The 18,756-nt window shown below is 51.4% G+C and overlaps 1 protein-coding gene across 1 annotated transcript in view; it reads right to left on the bottom strand.

Annotated features, from left to right (window-relative positions):
* Polr2H (DNA-directed RNA polymerases I, II, and III subunit Rpb8) overlaps positions 1-18,756 on the bottom strand; it is a gene marked incomplete in the record, with an annotated part of 87,254 nt that overhangs the window by 23,024 nt on the left and 45,474 nt on the right. The window contains 1 exon segment of the mRNA XM_077626846.1: positions 11,262-11,349. Coding sequence (XP_077482972.1) covers positions 11,262-11,349 — 88 coding nt within the window.

Here is an 18,756-nt window from a genome sequence, read left to right as displayed (position 1 = left end):
CACTTCAAACACAATTTGTTGTATAAAGTCAAGTACTGTTGATTTAGAAAATTAAACTTAAACTATTGATTACTTTCGATACAAAAAATTACCTGTGGTGCGCAAGGTGGCTGTCACCGATATGCAACCGGTTTCACTCGCCTGCCTCTAATAATTTATTTTTTAACCCTTGGCTCTAGTTAGCTGCGCCACCCGGTATATATTTTAAGATGTACAGTCTTTGTCAAAAGTATACAGCCCAAGGAGTCCGCTTCTGAGCCCTACAGCGCGGCTTCTCTTGCATACTCAGGTACTCTAATCTTACGAAGGCGGGAGGAACTTAAGTCATATACCCTCCCAAGCTTAATACTGTCAGATGTGCTTAAGAGTCCGATACATGGCTTGGAAGCAAACCTATTGGGCTGTATATTTTTGACAAACACTGTACATTATACTACACAGCCTCGCGCTGGAACCGATTCAAGCAGAGGATTCGCAAAAAGCCAGAGCAGTGCAGTGCTCAAAGAACACATGCCAAGCTCATGCTTCCAGCCCCCTGTGAAGTTAGCGAAAAAAACCGCAAAGCCAAGCTTCCGCTATAACTACACCGCGTGAATCTGCTTCGGCGGGGGCATACTAACAACGCGATCGCAGTGACGTGTGCGCTATGGACCCGGAAGTGCACTCCTACCGCACCCGTATGCTCTCGTTTTCCCTCTCCCCGCTTGACGTGGCTGCAGAGGCATGTGATCGGCGCGTGATGGACGGAGACAAAGGATCCGACGCGCCCCCTGCCACCAAAGGGCAATTATCGAAAAGCGGGAGCCGCGAGCTGTGCTTGCCGCTCAGGAAGCGATTGGACACGGCAATCGAATGCACGCGGACGGGGGCGGAGGGTTTTTTCGCCGCCGCGTCACTTCGACTCACTGTAATTACCGCTCGGAGAACAATGATCTCAGATAAAGGAACTCTTAATTGTGGGAAGCATGCCGCCGTTCTTCACGGCAATAGCAGTGAGAATGCTCGCTTAATTCCTGCAATATTTTAAGTTTGTGACAGTATATGCTCACTTCGGAACTGTCTCAGAGTCTGTTTGCAACCAAGGAGGTGTAAGTTTTAACGCGACAGCGTTAAAGGCCCCATTACCCAGAAAATCCGGATACGGCTGCTAATCTCCCATCGATTAAAAAATACAAAAAGAAGACATACCCTATGCTCCTCGGTTTCGGTGACTGCTGGCTTCCGTCATTTATGCCATAAAATAAATGAGCCCCTTTTTCCATTCCCTAGTCTTCTGGACGCGCCACCAGTGTGCAGAAACTGTAACATCAATTTGAAAGTGCGTACCACCGTAGGCGCCCATCGCTGAACCCTCTCCATTGCCCCGTCCAGTCAGCATTCGTGCAGGCCGCAGAGCTAACGTAGGCACCGCTAGTTCTAAGCGTGTGTAATCTCAATACGGGCAAACGTCAGAGAGTGACACGAGGGGAATTTGCTGCTGTTCTCTTAATCACGCGAGAAAGCTTTATGCCACAAGAATCCCTCAAAAGCAAATAATTATCTACAGCTAAATATAAAATGAAAAAAGTGGTGGTGTGTGTGTGTGTGTGGGGGGGGGGGGGATGCTACGTCACACCCCGCAGACCATCGACGAGAATCCATATATGCGCGCACAGTGACAAAAGTTTGGCAGAAAATGTGGAATGTAAAAAAGTACAAAGTACAGCATCCGGAATGGAGGCGCGCGAATATAGTGACGCGGCTGGCCCGAGGAGAGGAAAAATAAAGCGTACAAACAGCAGAGCGCAAGACTCCGGCCTTCGCGCCGGCGCATGCAGTATACGCGAGCTTCTGAAGCCTGCCACAGCCCGTACACCAATGAAAGGCTGTTAACTGGGGCTCCGCAAACTGCAGGCGTCCAAAGAGCAGACGCTCGTGGCGAGACATGGTCTAAAAAAAAATGAGGAAAAAAAATAACACTAGCCTCTTCTGAGACAAAAAGATGGCCCCTTAACTCGCAGAAGTGCTCGGTGCAAAACAGGAAATCTTTTTTTTTTTCTGCACTGTTTTCACGTCGCACAGTTGCAATGGGCGCTGGTGGCGATAATGGTTAGCTTCAGGGAAGCACGGAGAACATTTGAGAAAGCCCGTTGCGACTAGCACAAAAATACAGCACGACGAAACACACGACTCCGTTAAAGAAAGGATGCAGCGAAAGCTACCGCACGATCTCGAGCGTAGATTGATGAAGAAATACATAGTATACCCCACACGTCCTAGCAGCGTGAGGGAGTGCCCGTAGTGTTAGCAAAACAACATTCCCAACCTTTAGGGAAAGCTTCAGGGCACAATGAAACACAAAGGTTGCCAGCGCAGAAGCCTCTATACGATAATGTGGTTGGCGAGGTTGATACGATGGTGCTGCGCCATTTCCCCCGAAAATTTGGCGCTGCGCCATTTCCCCGAAAATTTAAAAAGTTTCAGTCGCTCCGTAAAAAACGAAGAACGCCGACCTCAAGTCAAGTCACGACCGGACTTAGGCGGAGGGCAGCCGTACAAACACCCCCCATACGAGAAATATTCAATGAGAAAACAATGAAAAGGCCAATTTTTTCGCCTCCAAAAAAAAAAAAATGCAGCGCTCAAGTCGGATTCCCCACACAAATCAAGAGCCACCAAAAAAGCTATCCCTGCCTCAAGTACTAAATTAGTACTAGTGGATCACATCCGTATAGTTACTGATATTAACAATAGATTCAGTGGGTCTTGGCGCACCAAAGCTACGCCTGGGTTATGCATGAGCCACGTCGATGTAAAGGACTCTGGATTATTAATTTCAAGAATGCGAGGTATTTCACCGCGCACTGAAATCTCAGCACACAATTTTCTTTAGGTTTAGCCTCCATCGAAGTGCGGCTACCGAGATCGGGAATCGAACGCGCGGCCTCGACGCTCGGCCTCTACGGCCCATACGGTGTTGCATTCGCGTGTGATTGTTTCACGCTTCGATAGATGGCGCTACATTTCACCCTGTACTCTGTCACTCATCAACGCAGGTGCGATTGTGCGTCATCAAAGAGGGTTAAGTCCGCCCTTAGTTCGTCAACCTTTGCGCTGCGCGCACGTCCGCTGTGGCGGGCTATGGCGGAGTGCCACAGTCACCAAGGGGGCAAGCACGATGTCTTCTCACTACACGACGCATAACTACGGCCACAAAATCGTACACACTTATCAGACTAAAGAGGAAATTCCAGGACTGCCCTGAACACTAAAGGCTCATCTAGCGCCTAATACCAGTAATAATGAACAAAAAAAAATCTCGAAAGTTATAACCTTTGGCGACAATCTGTAATGCACAAACTCTACATAAGCGCTTTGAAAAAAAAAAAAACTGCCGTACATATTACCGGTTCGCTCCTGAGCAATGATCTCAACTCCAGCGGTTTTGCGAGAGATTCGCGGAACGCCACACCGGCTGTCGATGCACGATCGCGGGGCAAAATTCAAGGGTATCTCAACAACCGCGGAAGTGGCCTTCGAAGCGAGGGCGCGCGCACCCAGGCCTAAAACGGAATGCGTCGCGGCCACAGCTCAGTTCGATTCGCGGGGGCGAACAAAATTTTGTTCACTTTCGACAGTTCTTTTTTTTTCCCCAGCTGAACTCGACCAACAAGACAAAACAAGCAACTCGCCGCTGAGCTGTTCTTCACATCTCTGCATGAGACAGTCGCGCCATTCTGTCGTCGTGGAAGTTAGCGCGGCACAGCTGAATGGAAAATATGCAAACGGAAAATGGAAATGATTAAATATGACGGCGATATAGACTTGTGCGAAAATATACGACGCTATTTCCATCGAATCCGCCTTCTTAAAGCAGCAGAACTTGCAGCAGCTCGCGACATCTGGCGGGGAACGTGCCAATTAGCTAAGAACCGCCGACCCGACCACGTTGCAGCAGCGCTATCCATGCTTTTTTAAAGTCGATAAGTGCTTATCACTGCCGGTTACCCTGCACTTACAGAGGGTGTCTGTGCAACACCGGTAAAAACACATAAAAATATGATACCACAGCTAACGGGTGTTCTTACTTACACCAGAACACAAGCAGACGCACCGCAAGCGGTAGTGAATTGCCACAGACGTCAACGTCTATAGTCCATGAGAGAGAAGATGCTGACCCTTTACTAATCCACGGGAAGGACAACGGCCGTTTCCAAAGTAAGAGTATTTGCTTCAATGGAATAAGGCCTTTTTTTCCTTTATGCGCTGACGTCGATAATGTGCACGAACGTCAGACCGCGTTCGAGTTCTTGTGCGCTTTGTCCTAGCTATATCTTGTTCTTTTTTGCTAAAGACGTGCAGCTCGTATTCACCAGCCAACTCTGCTATATAATGACTCAGAAGACCCGGACGCGGAAAAGGGATTCTCGCGCGGCGGTCGGGGCTAAGTCCCCCTATAGCCAGGGTCGAGCACAGTTGCGCTCTCTTTTATTCCACTTCAGATAGGCTTCTTGCACTGGGCGTCAGTACGTTACATTGGACGTTTTTGTATGACACCCCCCCCCTCTCCCCAAATACAAAAATACAGCTGGTAACACCATAAAAAGAAACATCGAGAACTCTAAACATCCAAATAAACAGCTACACAAAATGCCACGGCAGAAGCCGCATTCTAGTGCAAACTTGTTCCAGCTCTCGCGATTAAGTTTAGGCAATGCGCAAGTTCACAGCACAAGTGAGTCGCTGTTCAAAAAGCGCGTGCGAGGCGCGCGTGGACCCCGGCACCTCATCCTAAACTGCAGTGTACTAGAGGTTAGTATACAAGTACACTGCAGAGAGTCCACCTTCAAACTGCATCGCCCCGCCACACGACGCCGCGCGCTTGATGTCTCGCGACCCACGTCACGGCCGGACTGGATGCGAGCGCCGCCGCATTCAGTCGATTCAGTACAGCCGTGCCGCCCATGCTTCTTAAGCCCTGCCGTCCGTGTCGACTGGCGTTTCCACTGCACCAGTAGTGAAGTCACGTCTGACTCGAAGCCCCGCGATATTCGAAGAAGCTCAATGCAACAACTTTCCCCGCACTGAACGATATCTGTCGTTTAGCTCGATTACTTCTCCACTGCGCAGGACACCTGGGATTTCCGCACCCGGAAACGGTGCGCATAGACCTCACGCAGGACGCTTCCAGCAGCGTTACACGATAGTACCCGACACATCTCTGCGGCGCAACAGAGGCATATGCCAATGTACAATGCTTACGGAGAGCAGTAATCGGCGACCGGAGGCGTGGTCACATTAGCGTTTTGGTCTATCGAGTTATATCGACACTAAAGCCGGCCATGAAAACCTATATAGTAATACGCTCGGCCGCCCTTCCCGGGCATACTACAATGGTAGCGTGTCAAGCTAAAGGATTGAGGCGAACATGACTCGCCACGCTACGGACCGCACACAGCCGCACAGGCTTGAGAGCAAACGCGGCGCCTAACGACTGTTGCCGAGGCTGGGCCCAGCTGGACCCGAGCCTAGCAACCAACGCCTTTCGCACAGCGGAACGTGAAGTGGCGCCACCTAGAGGCACAGGGACAAAGCGCGGCGCGAAACTATGGCGCCAGCCGGCAGAGGTCTTCCCAATCGCCCTTCACCTACCTTCTCCTTCTCCCTCCCATGCCTTCTCACAACAACCTGAGAGGAGGATAGAGAAAACAAGGGAGGGTAGCTTTCCTTCCTCCAGTCCACAATGCCCTTCGCCTTCCTCCACTTTCGCTCCGTTCTCTGGAAGATTCGCAGGCATCAAGGTTGCGTAACCGCGCAGATCAGGCGCTTTCCGCGGGCGATGGCGCAAAGGACACGTGCCCGCCATTCGATGCCGCAGCCAGGAGCGCCTACCGCCGTGCGTCCGCAGCCCTCTCATCGCAACGCCCACGAAAATCCCCGCTCTGGCCACGTTTCAGAAAATAAGCGACGCTGTTTCGTCCGACATTTTGGAGGCATACAAACTACCGCGTCATTTGTGGCCGGAACATCAAAAGTGCAGAACAGGGGTGCTCTACAGCATCTGCGGTAACAGGTGAACCGGAGCTTATCAGCGGTGCCTACGTCTGTTACGTTCGAAAACACAGGCAAAGAAATACCTACACGGTGTACCTGCAAGTTATAGGTCATAGTAAAGAATCTCATATAGCGTATAATCTAGCAGATATCTGGCATCATCTAGCAACTAGCCCTAGTTACAGAACGGCTACATGCGAGAAATTACGCAGAAGTCAGGCGAGAAGTAACGCAACACTAGGTTTAAACGACCAGTGGGAATTTCTCCCGTACGATTAAACACAGAACCTAACAGAGCTACAGATAACGAGAGGAACCCTAATGCCAGGTACTAGTGCTGGTGCCGAAGCATGGCAAGGTGCGAAGCGCTCGTGTTTCCGTTTCCTTGTAACCCGAACGCAAACTAGAGCTGCCATAGCTGCACGCATCCCACTTGCGCACGAAGAGCAAAGCCGCTCTCGGGGGTAGCGGGGCAGTATCACGTGACGGTAAGCCCATTTTATTGCGTAATCCCGTAGGGCGACGCCAGTGCAGCGTGACGGGGCTCATGATCACCGCATGTCCAGAAAGAGAGAGAAGCGAAGGACAGAGCGACGGAGAAAACGGCCATGTGCGTGCGTACCCGACGAAGCGAGCTACGAGACCAGAGAAGAAAAAAAAAAGCGAGAGAGAAGACTACCGCGTGTAAACGAAAAGAATGGGAAAAGGACGGCGGAATTTCCGCCTAAGGAAAAAGAGCCGCAGTATCTCTCTCTTATTTTTTGCCGTTGTTTTTCCCCTCCCGGCTGCCGCCAACGACGACACGTCCGAAAACCCGTTTCGACGCGGAAGACGAGCAGGCGCGCGCGTGAGTTACGCGGGGAAACCATCCGCGAGAGTGGAACAATGGGCGGAGAGAATAATGACTCAAAATGCGTCATTTCTAATGCTGCGGCTTGGGAAAGAGGCGAAAGTGAACAACACTCACGTAAAGAAAAGAAATGCAGATTACACGAAAGAAAGGCTGGCTGCTAAAAATACATTGCTCACTGATTGACATTTTATACTGCGGCTATCTTTTTCGTCTACGAATTCTTCCTCTACTTCCAAGCTTCACCTGGATAACATGGATCGCCAACACTACTACACTACACATGCCAGCCTACACTACACGCGGCCATGGAAACAGTGTTCACTGATGACAATATGGTCTTTATTGTTTTTCAGGTGACCTCTACAGTGCGCCTGCCGCGAAAACCTGGAGAGCAAGCCCTCGAACGTATTTCGGCATTAATAAAGGACGAACGCAGGTAACCTGCCGTGGTGGCTCAGAGGTTAGGAAGCTCGCCTACTGAGCCGGAGTACACGGTTCGAGCCCGGCAGCGTTTCGATGGAGGCGAACCGCAAAAGGCGTCTGTGTGCTGTGCGATGTCAGTGCAGGTTAAATATCACCAGGTCGTCGAAACACATTCCGGAGCCTTCCACTACGGCACATCTTTCCTTCTTTCACTCCCACCCTTCCCTTACGGCGCGATTGAGGTGTCCGCCAAAAACAAGAAGCGAGACAAGTTACAGCGGTTTTCATTCCCTAATAACCAATCATCACGAAAACAGGTATCGATTAAAGCGCTATACTATGAAGACGCGAAACAAGTGAGAACAGCGCGCTGTAACGCGGCATCGCAAGATTTCACATTCAGGGCAGGCATCTTGTACAGAATCGGGTGCGATCCACACGTGGACGTGCCAGCCAAAGAAGCAGCAGCGAAAAAAAAAATCGAGAAACCCTAAGCAAATAAGACACTCTGCGCCAAGATTTACACGAGCGTTTACCACACTGACCTCATTTGCAAATCAGCTGATGTCAGCAAGTTTTCAGGACATCTGTATTTTATTACCTCGCAGCTGTGAGTGTATTCTGCTGTTAGCGTGCTCTTATTCTATCACACCCTCCCCTCTTTTCCTTGTATTTCATCTCTTAAAGCTTTCCTATAGCTCCGCCCACATTCAGGACCGGCGCACAGAATTTCTCCATGACAAAAAAAAAATAGTCCGTTTTTAAAACCTCTTGTCACCTAAACAAGAAGCTAACTACGAGAAAAAGGTTATAAGCTCTAAAATTTTGATACCTGGCTCGTTTAATAAGCCAGACATTAAAAAGCTGATTTCGTTTACTTTAGTGACTCGGTGGCGGAGTAATACAGTACGCCGTGGACCGTGGCCCAGTGTTAACAACTGCTGTTTTTTAAGTTGTATGCTACTATAACACGTTACTTTCGTTGGCATTTCCACACATAGCCAAGAGTTCAATGCAGATTCATACACAATTCAATTATACGCACCAAATTTTGATTTCAAAACAAATGCTTGAGCCATCAACATGACTTCCAACAGTCCCACGGGTAAGGAATGCATGGTAAAAGCTACACGATGGTTGCCCACACAGAGTGGGTCACAACGCCACTGATTGGAAAAACGTAGATTCGGTTAAAAATCGTTACGTGCAGCACAGGTGGAGTCTCATGCCAGCGTTTCCCTATTGATTTATGCTCTCACAGCTGCACGGCGCCACCGGTAGTTGTTGATTGTAGCGCCATTTCACACTGACTTGTTCATGACTGTGCCTGAGCAATTTGTGAAGGCAAGGAAAACCCACAAGAGGCAGGATGTGTGGCTCTTGTGTGCAGCACGGCGAGTGTACCAGAAGCGTACACTCGTTTCACAGGGTAGCGAACAAATGGTACCTAACAAACGAAATGCGAAACGCTGTTAGTTTGCAGAGAAGTATGATTTCTGCACGCAAAACATAAATAAAACTAAACGAGAAACCAATAAAACAATGAATACCAAAACGGGATCAAGACAACGGGGAGGCATGACTTGTCATCGTCACTATTAGAAGACGAGGGCGAGCTGTCACGTATCGCAGAACAACACCTGACGCAGGGCAGGCCCGGATGCGAAAATATAAGTACTTAAAAGACAACCAATCGCAACACAGCCCCTCGCTTCGGATGCTCAAATTAACCCTGACCGCGTCCAAGATAAGGCGGCCGCACGGCGCGAGGTAGTTAGTCAACGCGCAGTGGCGCCCCAGTGGTCGTTAATAGGATCTAAATCGGATATGACAATGTCTTATAGCAACTAGACGGAATGGAATGCTGCAAATATCCTCCAAAGCTTATAGCAACTTATTTGAGGAAATGGTGGCAACCAACCAGACACTGCACTTGACCAGGCAGGCATTTCGCTTTCGCAGGGTTTCGATGAGCAACCCACACGAACGAACGCCGTCGGGGAAACTTCTCGGAAAAGAAAATGGCACATCGCCTCGTGCCCGATGCGAAGCCTGCATTCAAGAGTGCGGAAAGACTGGTGCTTGTGAGAACAAAAGGATACACCTGCGGTGAACGCAGTAGGACCGATGATGATGACGCTTCACCCAGGAATTGACGGGTTCTTGCACCCTGCCAAAAAAACTGCGCTCCAAATCAGAAAAAAAAAACAAACTTCAGAGGGGGCTAGTTGGGTCCTCGGTGCTCTCAAGCCAATCACTTTTACGAAAAATAGTCAGTACGTGACTGACAGCGCCAAGGACCTGCGTGTCCTAAACTCCCCTGTGTCCATTAAAGTTTTCACCGCCGCCCTTTTACACTTTAGCGACCCCCGGGAACAGCGATGCCTGGCGTGGGGTGAACTGCGATTTGCGAAGAGCCGGCAAGAGAGGCAAGACAGCCCTGACACGAAGCCACAACTGGCCGCTACGCGAGGAAAGGATACCAGCCACGACTACGCAGGGCACGTTCAAGTACGAATAGACGCCAGCGGAATCCGACTGTGCCACCATTGGCGGCACGTTCACGCTGTGAGCGTGACTAAACGCGAAAAACGACGCGGCATGCACGAAACAGCCTCGCTATGTAATTACACCCGTGTGCCACCGCGGCACGGCTCCTTTCACGAGCGCTTATGAATGTTTGCGCGCCCTCTCCGTCACCGCCACGCAATTCCTCTCTTCTTGGCAAAAAGAAAGGGAGAGAGAGACACGTAAACGCCATGGAGCGAGGAAAAGGGGGGAAATGCAAGAGCGAAAACTCCAAGCTCGGGACCGCCTATGTAACCCAGCAAAGTTCACAGTGACACGCATGCTTGCGACATCTAGTGGCCGAAAGGAACAACCGTGCTGCCCTTCTCGTGACGTTATCTGGACGCCTGGGGGCGCGAGGAAGAAAAATGAATGCACGCCAGTACATCCCCACACCGCGAAAAACATCAACCGCTTCTCATTTGATGCGACACTTAGGTCAGTGAAGGCATGTCTCGGACGAGCACACGCAAAATGACAAGACGAGGCGTGGATGCAAAGGAAAATTCTGTCTCGTACAGTACATACGGGTATCTTTCCAGCACTATTAGGGTCCCTTTAATTCCCGAACCGATTGCTTTTGCGCTAATTCCGTTAGTGAAGGCTCAGCGCTTGCAACAATGTAAAGCACTGATGCTACCTGCAGCTAGCTGCATGGCTTTCGGGTGACGAGAGCTGCAAGCCTCAAATGAAGCAAGAATACATTGCTCCCAACTCTAGTGGCCTGCATCTCGCAGCGACTCGCCGCCCGCCGGAGTGCCGGCAGCGCACAGCTCGCTCCTTCGTATTGAAGCCACATCCAGATGACGGCACTTGGGAACTCGCAACTGCCTTTAATGCCTAATCCTGTTACCATTACCCTATAAATAAAAAAAAATATCACAACAAAATTAAGGTACAGTTAGTTCCCGCAGCGCTTTCGGCCGCGAAGCACGCCACACGAGGGCCCTGGCTAGGCTCTTAGATAGGTTGGCTTCACCGCATGGCAGTACAAGGGACCACAGGCCGCAGTCAAACACACCCCACGTAGGCCTCGGCACGCGTTTTGCAGCGCTATAGCGCTGCCAGCAGGTGCCAAAGGATGCTCCGCACGCGAAAAGCGATCAAAGATCGCCGCTAGGAAAAGCGCCACTTACAGGGGCGCTACGCGGCCCTGGATATACCGAATAACCGATGAAATTGGAGTTCGATATACTGCGCGAACTTCCTATACTTTTACGCACGATTCCCGAGGGGATAACCTGTGTGTTCGATATATCCTATAATTCGCAATATCCGGATTCGGTATGCTCTGGCTCGACTGTAGAGACAAACGCCAGCGACGTTTAACGACCTAGGTCTGGGAGTTCGGCGCCGTATATGTTCCAAGAGTTAGCAAAGAGACTCACCCAGGTCCACAGGGTACAGCATGGTGTGCACGTCGAGGATGAGGTCCATCTTGAAGGACTCGCTCTCGCAGTGGAGGCGGCTCACTGCGCAACAGAAACAGAACAAAAAAAATTAGCGGGTACAGTCACCGTCGACACTTAGTCAGAGAAAAAAAAAAACGCGGTCGCAGTCGTACGTTTAACTAAGTAAGCGACTGCTTAGCATAAATATAGACCTATAGGCGAAAGGTGTGCACTGACATGCACGTACACAATATTCTATTCACGAAAGTATACTCTAAGGTGGGCACATATTTTGCTCGAAAACTCGTATACCCAGAGCCACTATTTTTTTTATACTTGCGTGTGTTTCCCAAAATAAGCTGCTTCCGTCGAGCGTGGAATTCGACAGGGACCCAGGCAGCTATTTAGTAGCCTATAAACCATTCCAACCCATCCGCCGCCATATTGCTCCTTGGATTGCTTTTCTTTTCTTTTTGCAGCTAGCGCGCCACCAAACGTTCCCTGGGCGTCGCGTTACTGTTCGCTAATCCGCTATGCGCTCCTGCCACAAGCACGATGAATTGATGTTGCCGGAGGCAGTCCAGCGAGCAATATGGCGGCGCACAGGCCGGAGTGGCTTATAAAACTTCACACAACACCCGAGCTGAAAGTCCCACAACACTCCTCTTGCTTAGGCTCGGTCAAGACATGTTTTACACCACGATTCTATGCCGCCTGCGCCTGCTGTGAGAGTGCCGGGTGAAATCGTCGCAGGCATGGCCCCACGTACTCCCTCCTCCGCATGACGAGACACGAAGTCAGCGACTTGAAACTTGGCCGCCTTCGGTCAAGTCACGGCGCAAGTCTCCTTTCAAGTCGCGTAAGATTTATGACACACGACGAAGCTGTCTTGAGAACAGAGCAAGTCGCCAGCCAAGGTACATTTCAGCATTTCGGGGTTGGGCCAGACTGACGGACGTGCTTCACCACCATGTTGCACGAGGTGGAGACTGCGTGGCGAAACCGCCAGCGCGGAAACGTCTCTGAAAGCGCTCTTCGGAGACTGCCAAGAACACACCCTTCGTGCTCCGACAAAGGAACGGGGAAGCTATAGGGCGAGGCGATTGCCGACACGACTCGGCAACGCTAACACCCACGCCTCCAAACCTATATATGTCGGGTATTTAAAAATCGGGTCGCGATGCAATGGCGTCAAGGTGAAATGTGCGGTCTTCCTCCTCTTTTTTTCCCCCCCACAAAATAAGGTTTGCATACTTCTCCAGCCCCGAGATGATACCCAATATCCTGCACAATTCCTGGGAAGAAACCACCGCTTAAACGAGTCCAAAATTTGTATTTCGAGGCGAAATGAATTTTTTTTGTTCTTATCGCTTTAATTAGGTTCTTCCGTAAATATGCAATATGAGCTATGACTGCTTGATAGGGAGACGAAGACCCGACCAGCCTAGAAACTACCAGTTCATTATTTGTGTTGACTCTAGATCCCAAATAGATTATTAAGTTCACTACACAACGAATTTCTATTCATATGCTACGAAGTGTGAACAATCCTCGACAAGGCCAAGCCGGCAGATTTCGCTGCGCCCGCTTTACCGACGCGATGCTGTGACTAACCCCCCCTCCCCGAAAGAAAAAAAGGCCTCAGTCGGTGATTAGCGTTCCATCAGAGCGATTATGCGAGTGAAGCTATATTCGCAGTGTTAACTGACGCCCAGCATGCAAGCGAACGCGCTAGGTGGAGAAACCCACACAGCTAGCGGCGAAAACGGGATACTGATGCTTCGACGCCCGTATCACTCGCTATTTCTCGTTTTTTTTTTTTTTTTCGGCCCAGCAGGACGCGAAGCAAGAACATGCCGTAACCCTTGCACGTGACGGCTCGGCGCGCGCCTTTGTTATATATATATATATAGGGCGCCCTGACGCTGCCAGAACACGCATGCACGGTGGCAGGGGGACGACGGCAACCTGGGAAAAAACCCGAGCAGAGGCCAGAAGCCTCGCACTCCTCGCTAGGGCCTCCGAGAACGGCTCAAATTGTTTCCAAAGCCATACCGTACCGTCCAGCGGTGGGAAGGAGCCAACCGGATATCGGTAGCGGTGGAGAAAGAAAAAAATAAAACGTCCCAGTGTTTTGCATCTTAAAGGGAACGGCCTAGAGAAAGAGGGGGCTGGCGGAGGGGGAAGGAGCAGCGGGTGCAGAGCGCGGGCTGTCTGTGCGCCAGAAACCCAACAGTTCCTCGTTGGACGAGTTCCATGTTTCGCCAGCCTGCTTTCGCTCTTCTTCTTCTTTCTCGACACGTGATCACCAGAAGCAGCAAGCACGGAGCCTGATTTTTTTTCTTCTTTCTTTTCATTCTATCTCGGTCTTTCCCGTTCTATATGCTTCCTTGAGGCGCGAAGAAGCGCACGTTTTTGTTCCGGCAGACACAAGGCAGTCGCAGCGCGGTTCTTCTACGGCGGGCGAGTGAAATACGACGCGGCGAGCCTCCAAGGGCAGGAAAACGTAAAGAGGAAAAAAAAAAAGGAACCAACAAAATAACACAAAAGAATAAGAGTAGAAAGCGTTTACAGCAAACCTGGCGCCATGCGAAAGTCGGAGGGCAAGCTCGATATGGGAACATAGCCACACGTGCCTGTCTGGCTGTCCCGGCGCATTCCCGGTCTCAATTTCTGGTGACGCGCCAGACATATAGCGGCAAAAAAAAGTCTTACCTTCTTAATTTGAGGGCTTAAGCTCTGTACAATGAACCAGTACAAGGCAGAACAAAGAAGGCTAAAAGAAATACAGAGACTGCAGCAATTTTTTTGCGCGTAAGCAAATCGGATGGGTACCGATCCGATCCCAAATAAAATCGTCTGTTGTCTCTTCGCCTAGCCTGTTCTCCTAGCCTGTGTCTGTTCTCTCTTTTTCTCTCTCTCTCTCTCTCTCTCTCTCTCTCTCTCTCTCTCTCTCTCACACACACACACACACACACACACACACACACACACACACACACACACACACACACACACACACACACACACACACACACACACACACACACACACACGCGCGCGCGCGCGTTTTATGAGGAAATAAAAGGAGCTGCAAGTTTCGCATTTTCATTGGACACTTGAACCGCGCCGTAAGGAACGAACGGGGGTGGGGGTGATGCAGAGAGTGAGAAAAGGCAGAGAGAGAGAGAGAAACCGGCGCACATGCAAGAACTTGGCTCCGGGACGCAGCAGGGTGAGATAAACCATACACAACTGGAGAAGGAAACGCGAGGTGAGAAAGAAAACAAAACAAAAGAAGAAGCGAGACCAGGCAGCTGCAGGCGCGTACACGCTCACGCACGCAGATCTCCTGCAGGGCAGAGCGACGAGACAAACAGGAAGGAGAGACGTGAGAGGAATGCGTGCATTACGACGACACGAGGCCGGAACACGCTCAGCTGGCGCGACATCGGAGAGAGAGTGAGCGAAAAAGAATTTACCCGCCGGAAAAACGACCAGAAAGAATTTCAGGAGGAGAAAAAAAAAAGAACTGCAGATACAAGCGAGAAACGTCGGGTACTAATACCGCACAAGTGCATTCCAACAGGATGCCCACAGAAACACATGTACTCTACCGAGGCTACTTTCTATGTTCCTTTCTTTTATTTCCCGACCTTCCTTTTTGCAAGCTTCACCAGGGTAAACAGGAATAACTCGCCTCCTAACTATGCGGCCGTGTACGCAATGTACCCCTATGATGACGTCAGTGCTCTTTACTGTTATCCAGATGAGGCTGCATGTCCGAAAAGGATACAGGATACGACATTCCAGCTCGCAGGTGCCCCATGTCCCGTTCCCCAGCGCCTCCCACCACGTGTAGGAGCGCCACGAGTCCAAGACCCGCCTGGAAAGCGCGATCACGCAGGTATATATTCCCGTCGTTCCACTTCCAATATATCAGTGCACGTTAAACTCCAGCAGGCCGATATGAATCCAGAGCCCTGCGCTGCAGAGACTCTTTCTCTCCTTGCCCGCCGCCCCTAGTCCCTCAAGGCGCGGTTCAGGTGTCCACCGTGAGTGAGGAGGCAGTTACGGCGCCTTTCCTTCGCGCATGCCACATTTACGTTTTACAGCGACGCCCCTCCGACATACCGTGCTTGTCGTCCGCATCAAATGACATCGCACAACAAGGTAACGGTACCTACCATCATCACCACTCGTGTGACCCAACGGTGAAATTTAAGCTCGCTACTGAACCCTGGGAGAACACTTCCTCCTGTCGCATCTTCCGATTTCCCTGGAACGGAGATCTGACGGTGAAGCCTGTGTGTCGCATGACGTGAAGGTCCCTGCAACTTCTCCTCCTACTCAGCGTAGCCATTATTTGCCGCGTAATCTACTCGGCCGCCGAGGCCCGTCCAGCGAGCCCTAAAGTGTACAGGTGGCGACGACAGCAGCAGCGGGGCCAGGCGGCTGGCCGCCCCCGCGCAAAGCCGGCTTTTCTTGGCTCCAGGAAGCCCGGGGGGAGGGGGGGGGGGGTCCTTGGCTGTAGAAATCGATCGACGAAAGCTGCCAAGCACGTCATCCGAGTGACGTCAATGGTCCCCGTCCGTGTCAGCTACGCCAGAAAGTCGTGTTTCCGCGTTCGCACGCAACCGCGCATAGCGCAACGCGAGCAGCGTGGGCGTAGGTGTACGTTACACCGCCGCGGTGGGACGCGGCGAGCGAGAGCCGCCTGACGGTCAGGAACTTTCCGCTGAACCGATGCGGGCTCCGTACACGGCAACGACGAGCACCTACGGTGACGACTAGAGGCGGCTGTCTAGGGCGAGAGTGCACTGGCAGGCTCCTAACGACCCATACGTCGCCCACTACCTTAGCAATTGCCCTCGCAATTTTTTTTTCCTAAAGCGAAAGCTTCTAAGAGGAAAATGTCCCCAGGAAAAACATAGCGTCGGCGCCGCGGCGTGTCGCCACCGAAAATACCCAACGTGCAGCCAGTACAACTGTTGCTCAGGCACACCGGAGCCCTAACCTGCACCAGTGGTGCCTGACATGTAAGCTGCCTTCGGTGCACCTGTGCCGTACGCTGGCAGCCGCACCTTATCTGTAAGATGCACCAGCTACACCTGAGCCATAAGCTCTACCCAAGTCCTCTGGCCTACTGGCGGCTGCACTGACGGGCACCAACCTGTAATACTTCACACTGACCGCAGGGAGAATCAAAAGGTTATCCAGTTAGGTTTCCGTGTATTTATTTATTTATTTTTCGAAGACACTGAGCTTAACCCTGGCCCTAGTGTGCGTGAGTCCGAAGCCGCGCGTGGACCGGATGACATGCAAAGAAAGTCATGCTGCCGAGCCGCAGACAGCAGGCCCATGTTGTCGGCCGTGCACCGACACGTACCCGCAGATGTGATCATCAGTCAACGGCAAGAAGCACGTTAGCGCAATACAAGGGACAAAGAAGAGTTCACGGGACATGCGCTCTTTCATTGAGACCTCTTTGTGTTTTCATCTGCGGCACCGTGCATCTTAAAGCGATTAGCGTCAACTAGCCGAGCAGGAAGTATTAAAAGTAGCGCCTGTTCCGTCCGGTCATGTCTGTCTTTTGCTCTGCGCTAACGAGTGTTTCAACGACTCACACAGACTAGCCCGAAAAGCAAGTTTCATTAAATTACCTTAAGAAACGTCCACTGCATAAACAAGCAAACGAATTCCGCGCTGTCGACATCAAAGCCTCTTTAAAACTAAGTATACGTTCACCCGAGAAAGCAATCAAATTCCTATTTCCAAGAAAAAAAAAAATGAGCATAATGCTGCGATCCCACTGGCCCAAAGTCCGACTTCTACCATATCTACATAGCAACCACGAAGAGTGCCGCTACACTCGCGAGGCAAGACTCCTTCGACGAGACACTCCCTCCAAGAGTGGATAAACCAGCCCAATCGCTCAGGGCCATTCAAGGGACCCCGCGGTGCATGAGCGAACGGTCACGGCCGCCATTGCAAGAAGCAAAGCAACAGCGAGTCTTGCTGTGCAGTATACGTCGCACCCAGCAGGCCAGGCGCCTCTGCCGACACTGCACTGCCTTGAAGATGAAGAAAGAAGGGGGGAGGGGGGGGGGGGAAGACGAGGAGGCACTCCCGGCCGCGCTGCTGCTGCAGTGGCCGCTGCACTGCTGGCGTTGCGCTTCGCAGCGGGGCAAGGTCGCCGCCATAAAAATAGCGCAGCGTTTCGCTGGCGCCGCTGCCGTTATACCACCGACGCCTGCGCATCGCCACCCCAGTCACGGCCCAGGCCCAACGAGAAGGAACACCGCGAACACGAAGAGAGCAGCAACAACCCAGCAGGCAGCCAGCTGTTCCCCCGCTCGCTTTTTTTTTTATCTTTTCATCACTGCCCCGTTCAGATTATTTTCTCGTGCCTACCTCTCCGCAGCGGCCAGTGCGAAACGACAGAGGCCTGCTGGGGGACGAAGAGATAATAGCGAAAGAAGCCACGCGGAAAGACGGATGCGAACGAGGACGGCTTGCAGTTGCCCGTGAAGCAGAGTCGGCCACGGAGCGGTGTCCAGTTCGACCTGGTTATTCGAGAGACAAAGCCTCTATTCGAGCACGCGAGCTCCGTGATAACCCCCTCCTATCTATAAGTTAGATTGTTCTGCTTTCGGTTGTACGCCAACGTTGCTCACTTGTTCGCCCTTGCGTCCATTCAAATGCACCCGGCTGTTCAGAGTAGATAGTAAAGTTCCTTCGAAGTATTCTCCTTTCCACTGCGGCTAAAGTGTCCGGGTCCCCAGTCAGCCATAGAGAACCCTCATTCTTGCCACAGCCCGTTGCAGTTTGGCATGACAGGGTATGTAAGGCCAGCATCAGCCTCGCAAACTAATACAACGGGATGCACTAGCTACGTCACCTGCCACCCTCTCAAACGAGAGAAGAACGCGAACTATATACAGTGACCGGAAAACGTCCCTCATACATGAGCCGCCTGCGCTAACTGTGCGAGTGAGGCCATCAGCCAACATATGCAAAGACGACGAGAGACGAGAACGCGCTAGAAACCGCGAAGCAAAAAAGCGAATCGACGCAGAATGTGGGAGGAAATGCGGAGGGGGGGGGGGGGGGGGGGGGAGTTCTGCATAGCAGTCATTTCCCCGCCCCCCTCCTCCTGATGAAGGCAAGAAACCTGATCGGGGCGTTTCCTTTTTATCCATAATGTACCCGGTAATCTGCCTTTTTTTTCTGTTCTTCTCAATCTTAAAATTGCGTTCAATAGCTCTTGATTTCATTTTTACGCGCGCTAACTTTGCGATGGCTCCTAACGAGCGCCACGTTTCGAAGGTGACGAGTGTGCTCAGCAAGACTGAGACTGACACATCTGTCAAGTCGCCCAACTGACGCATATCCATGCCGGCTTGCAAAGGGCAAGCTGCGATCAAGGCCCGCGCTGCTAAAGCATGCATGCGTAGCAACTAACCTGCGCGGTATACCAAATCAGGT

Source organism: Amblyomma americanum, chromosome 6, assembly GCF_052857255.1.
Source record: "Amblyomma americanum isolate KBUSLIRL-KWMA chromosome 6, ASM5285725v1, whole genome shotgun sequence".
In the NCBI taxonomy this organism is placed as follows: domain Eukaryota; kingdom Metazoa; phylum Arthropoda; class Arachnida; order Ixodida; family Ixodidae; genus Amblyomma; species Amblyomma americanum.
This window is presented reverse-complemented; position numbering and strand designations above follow the sequence as displayed.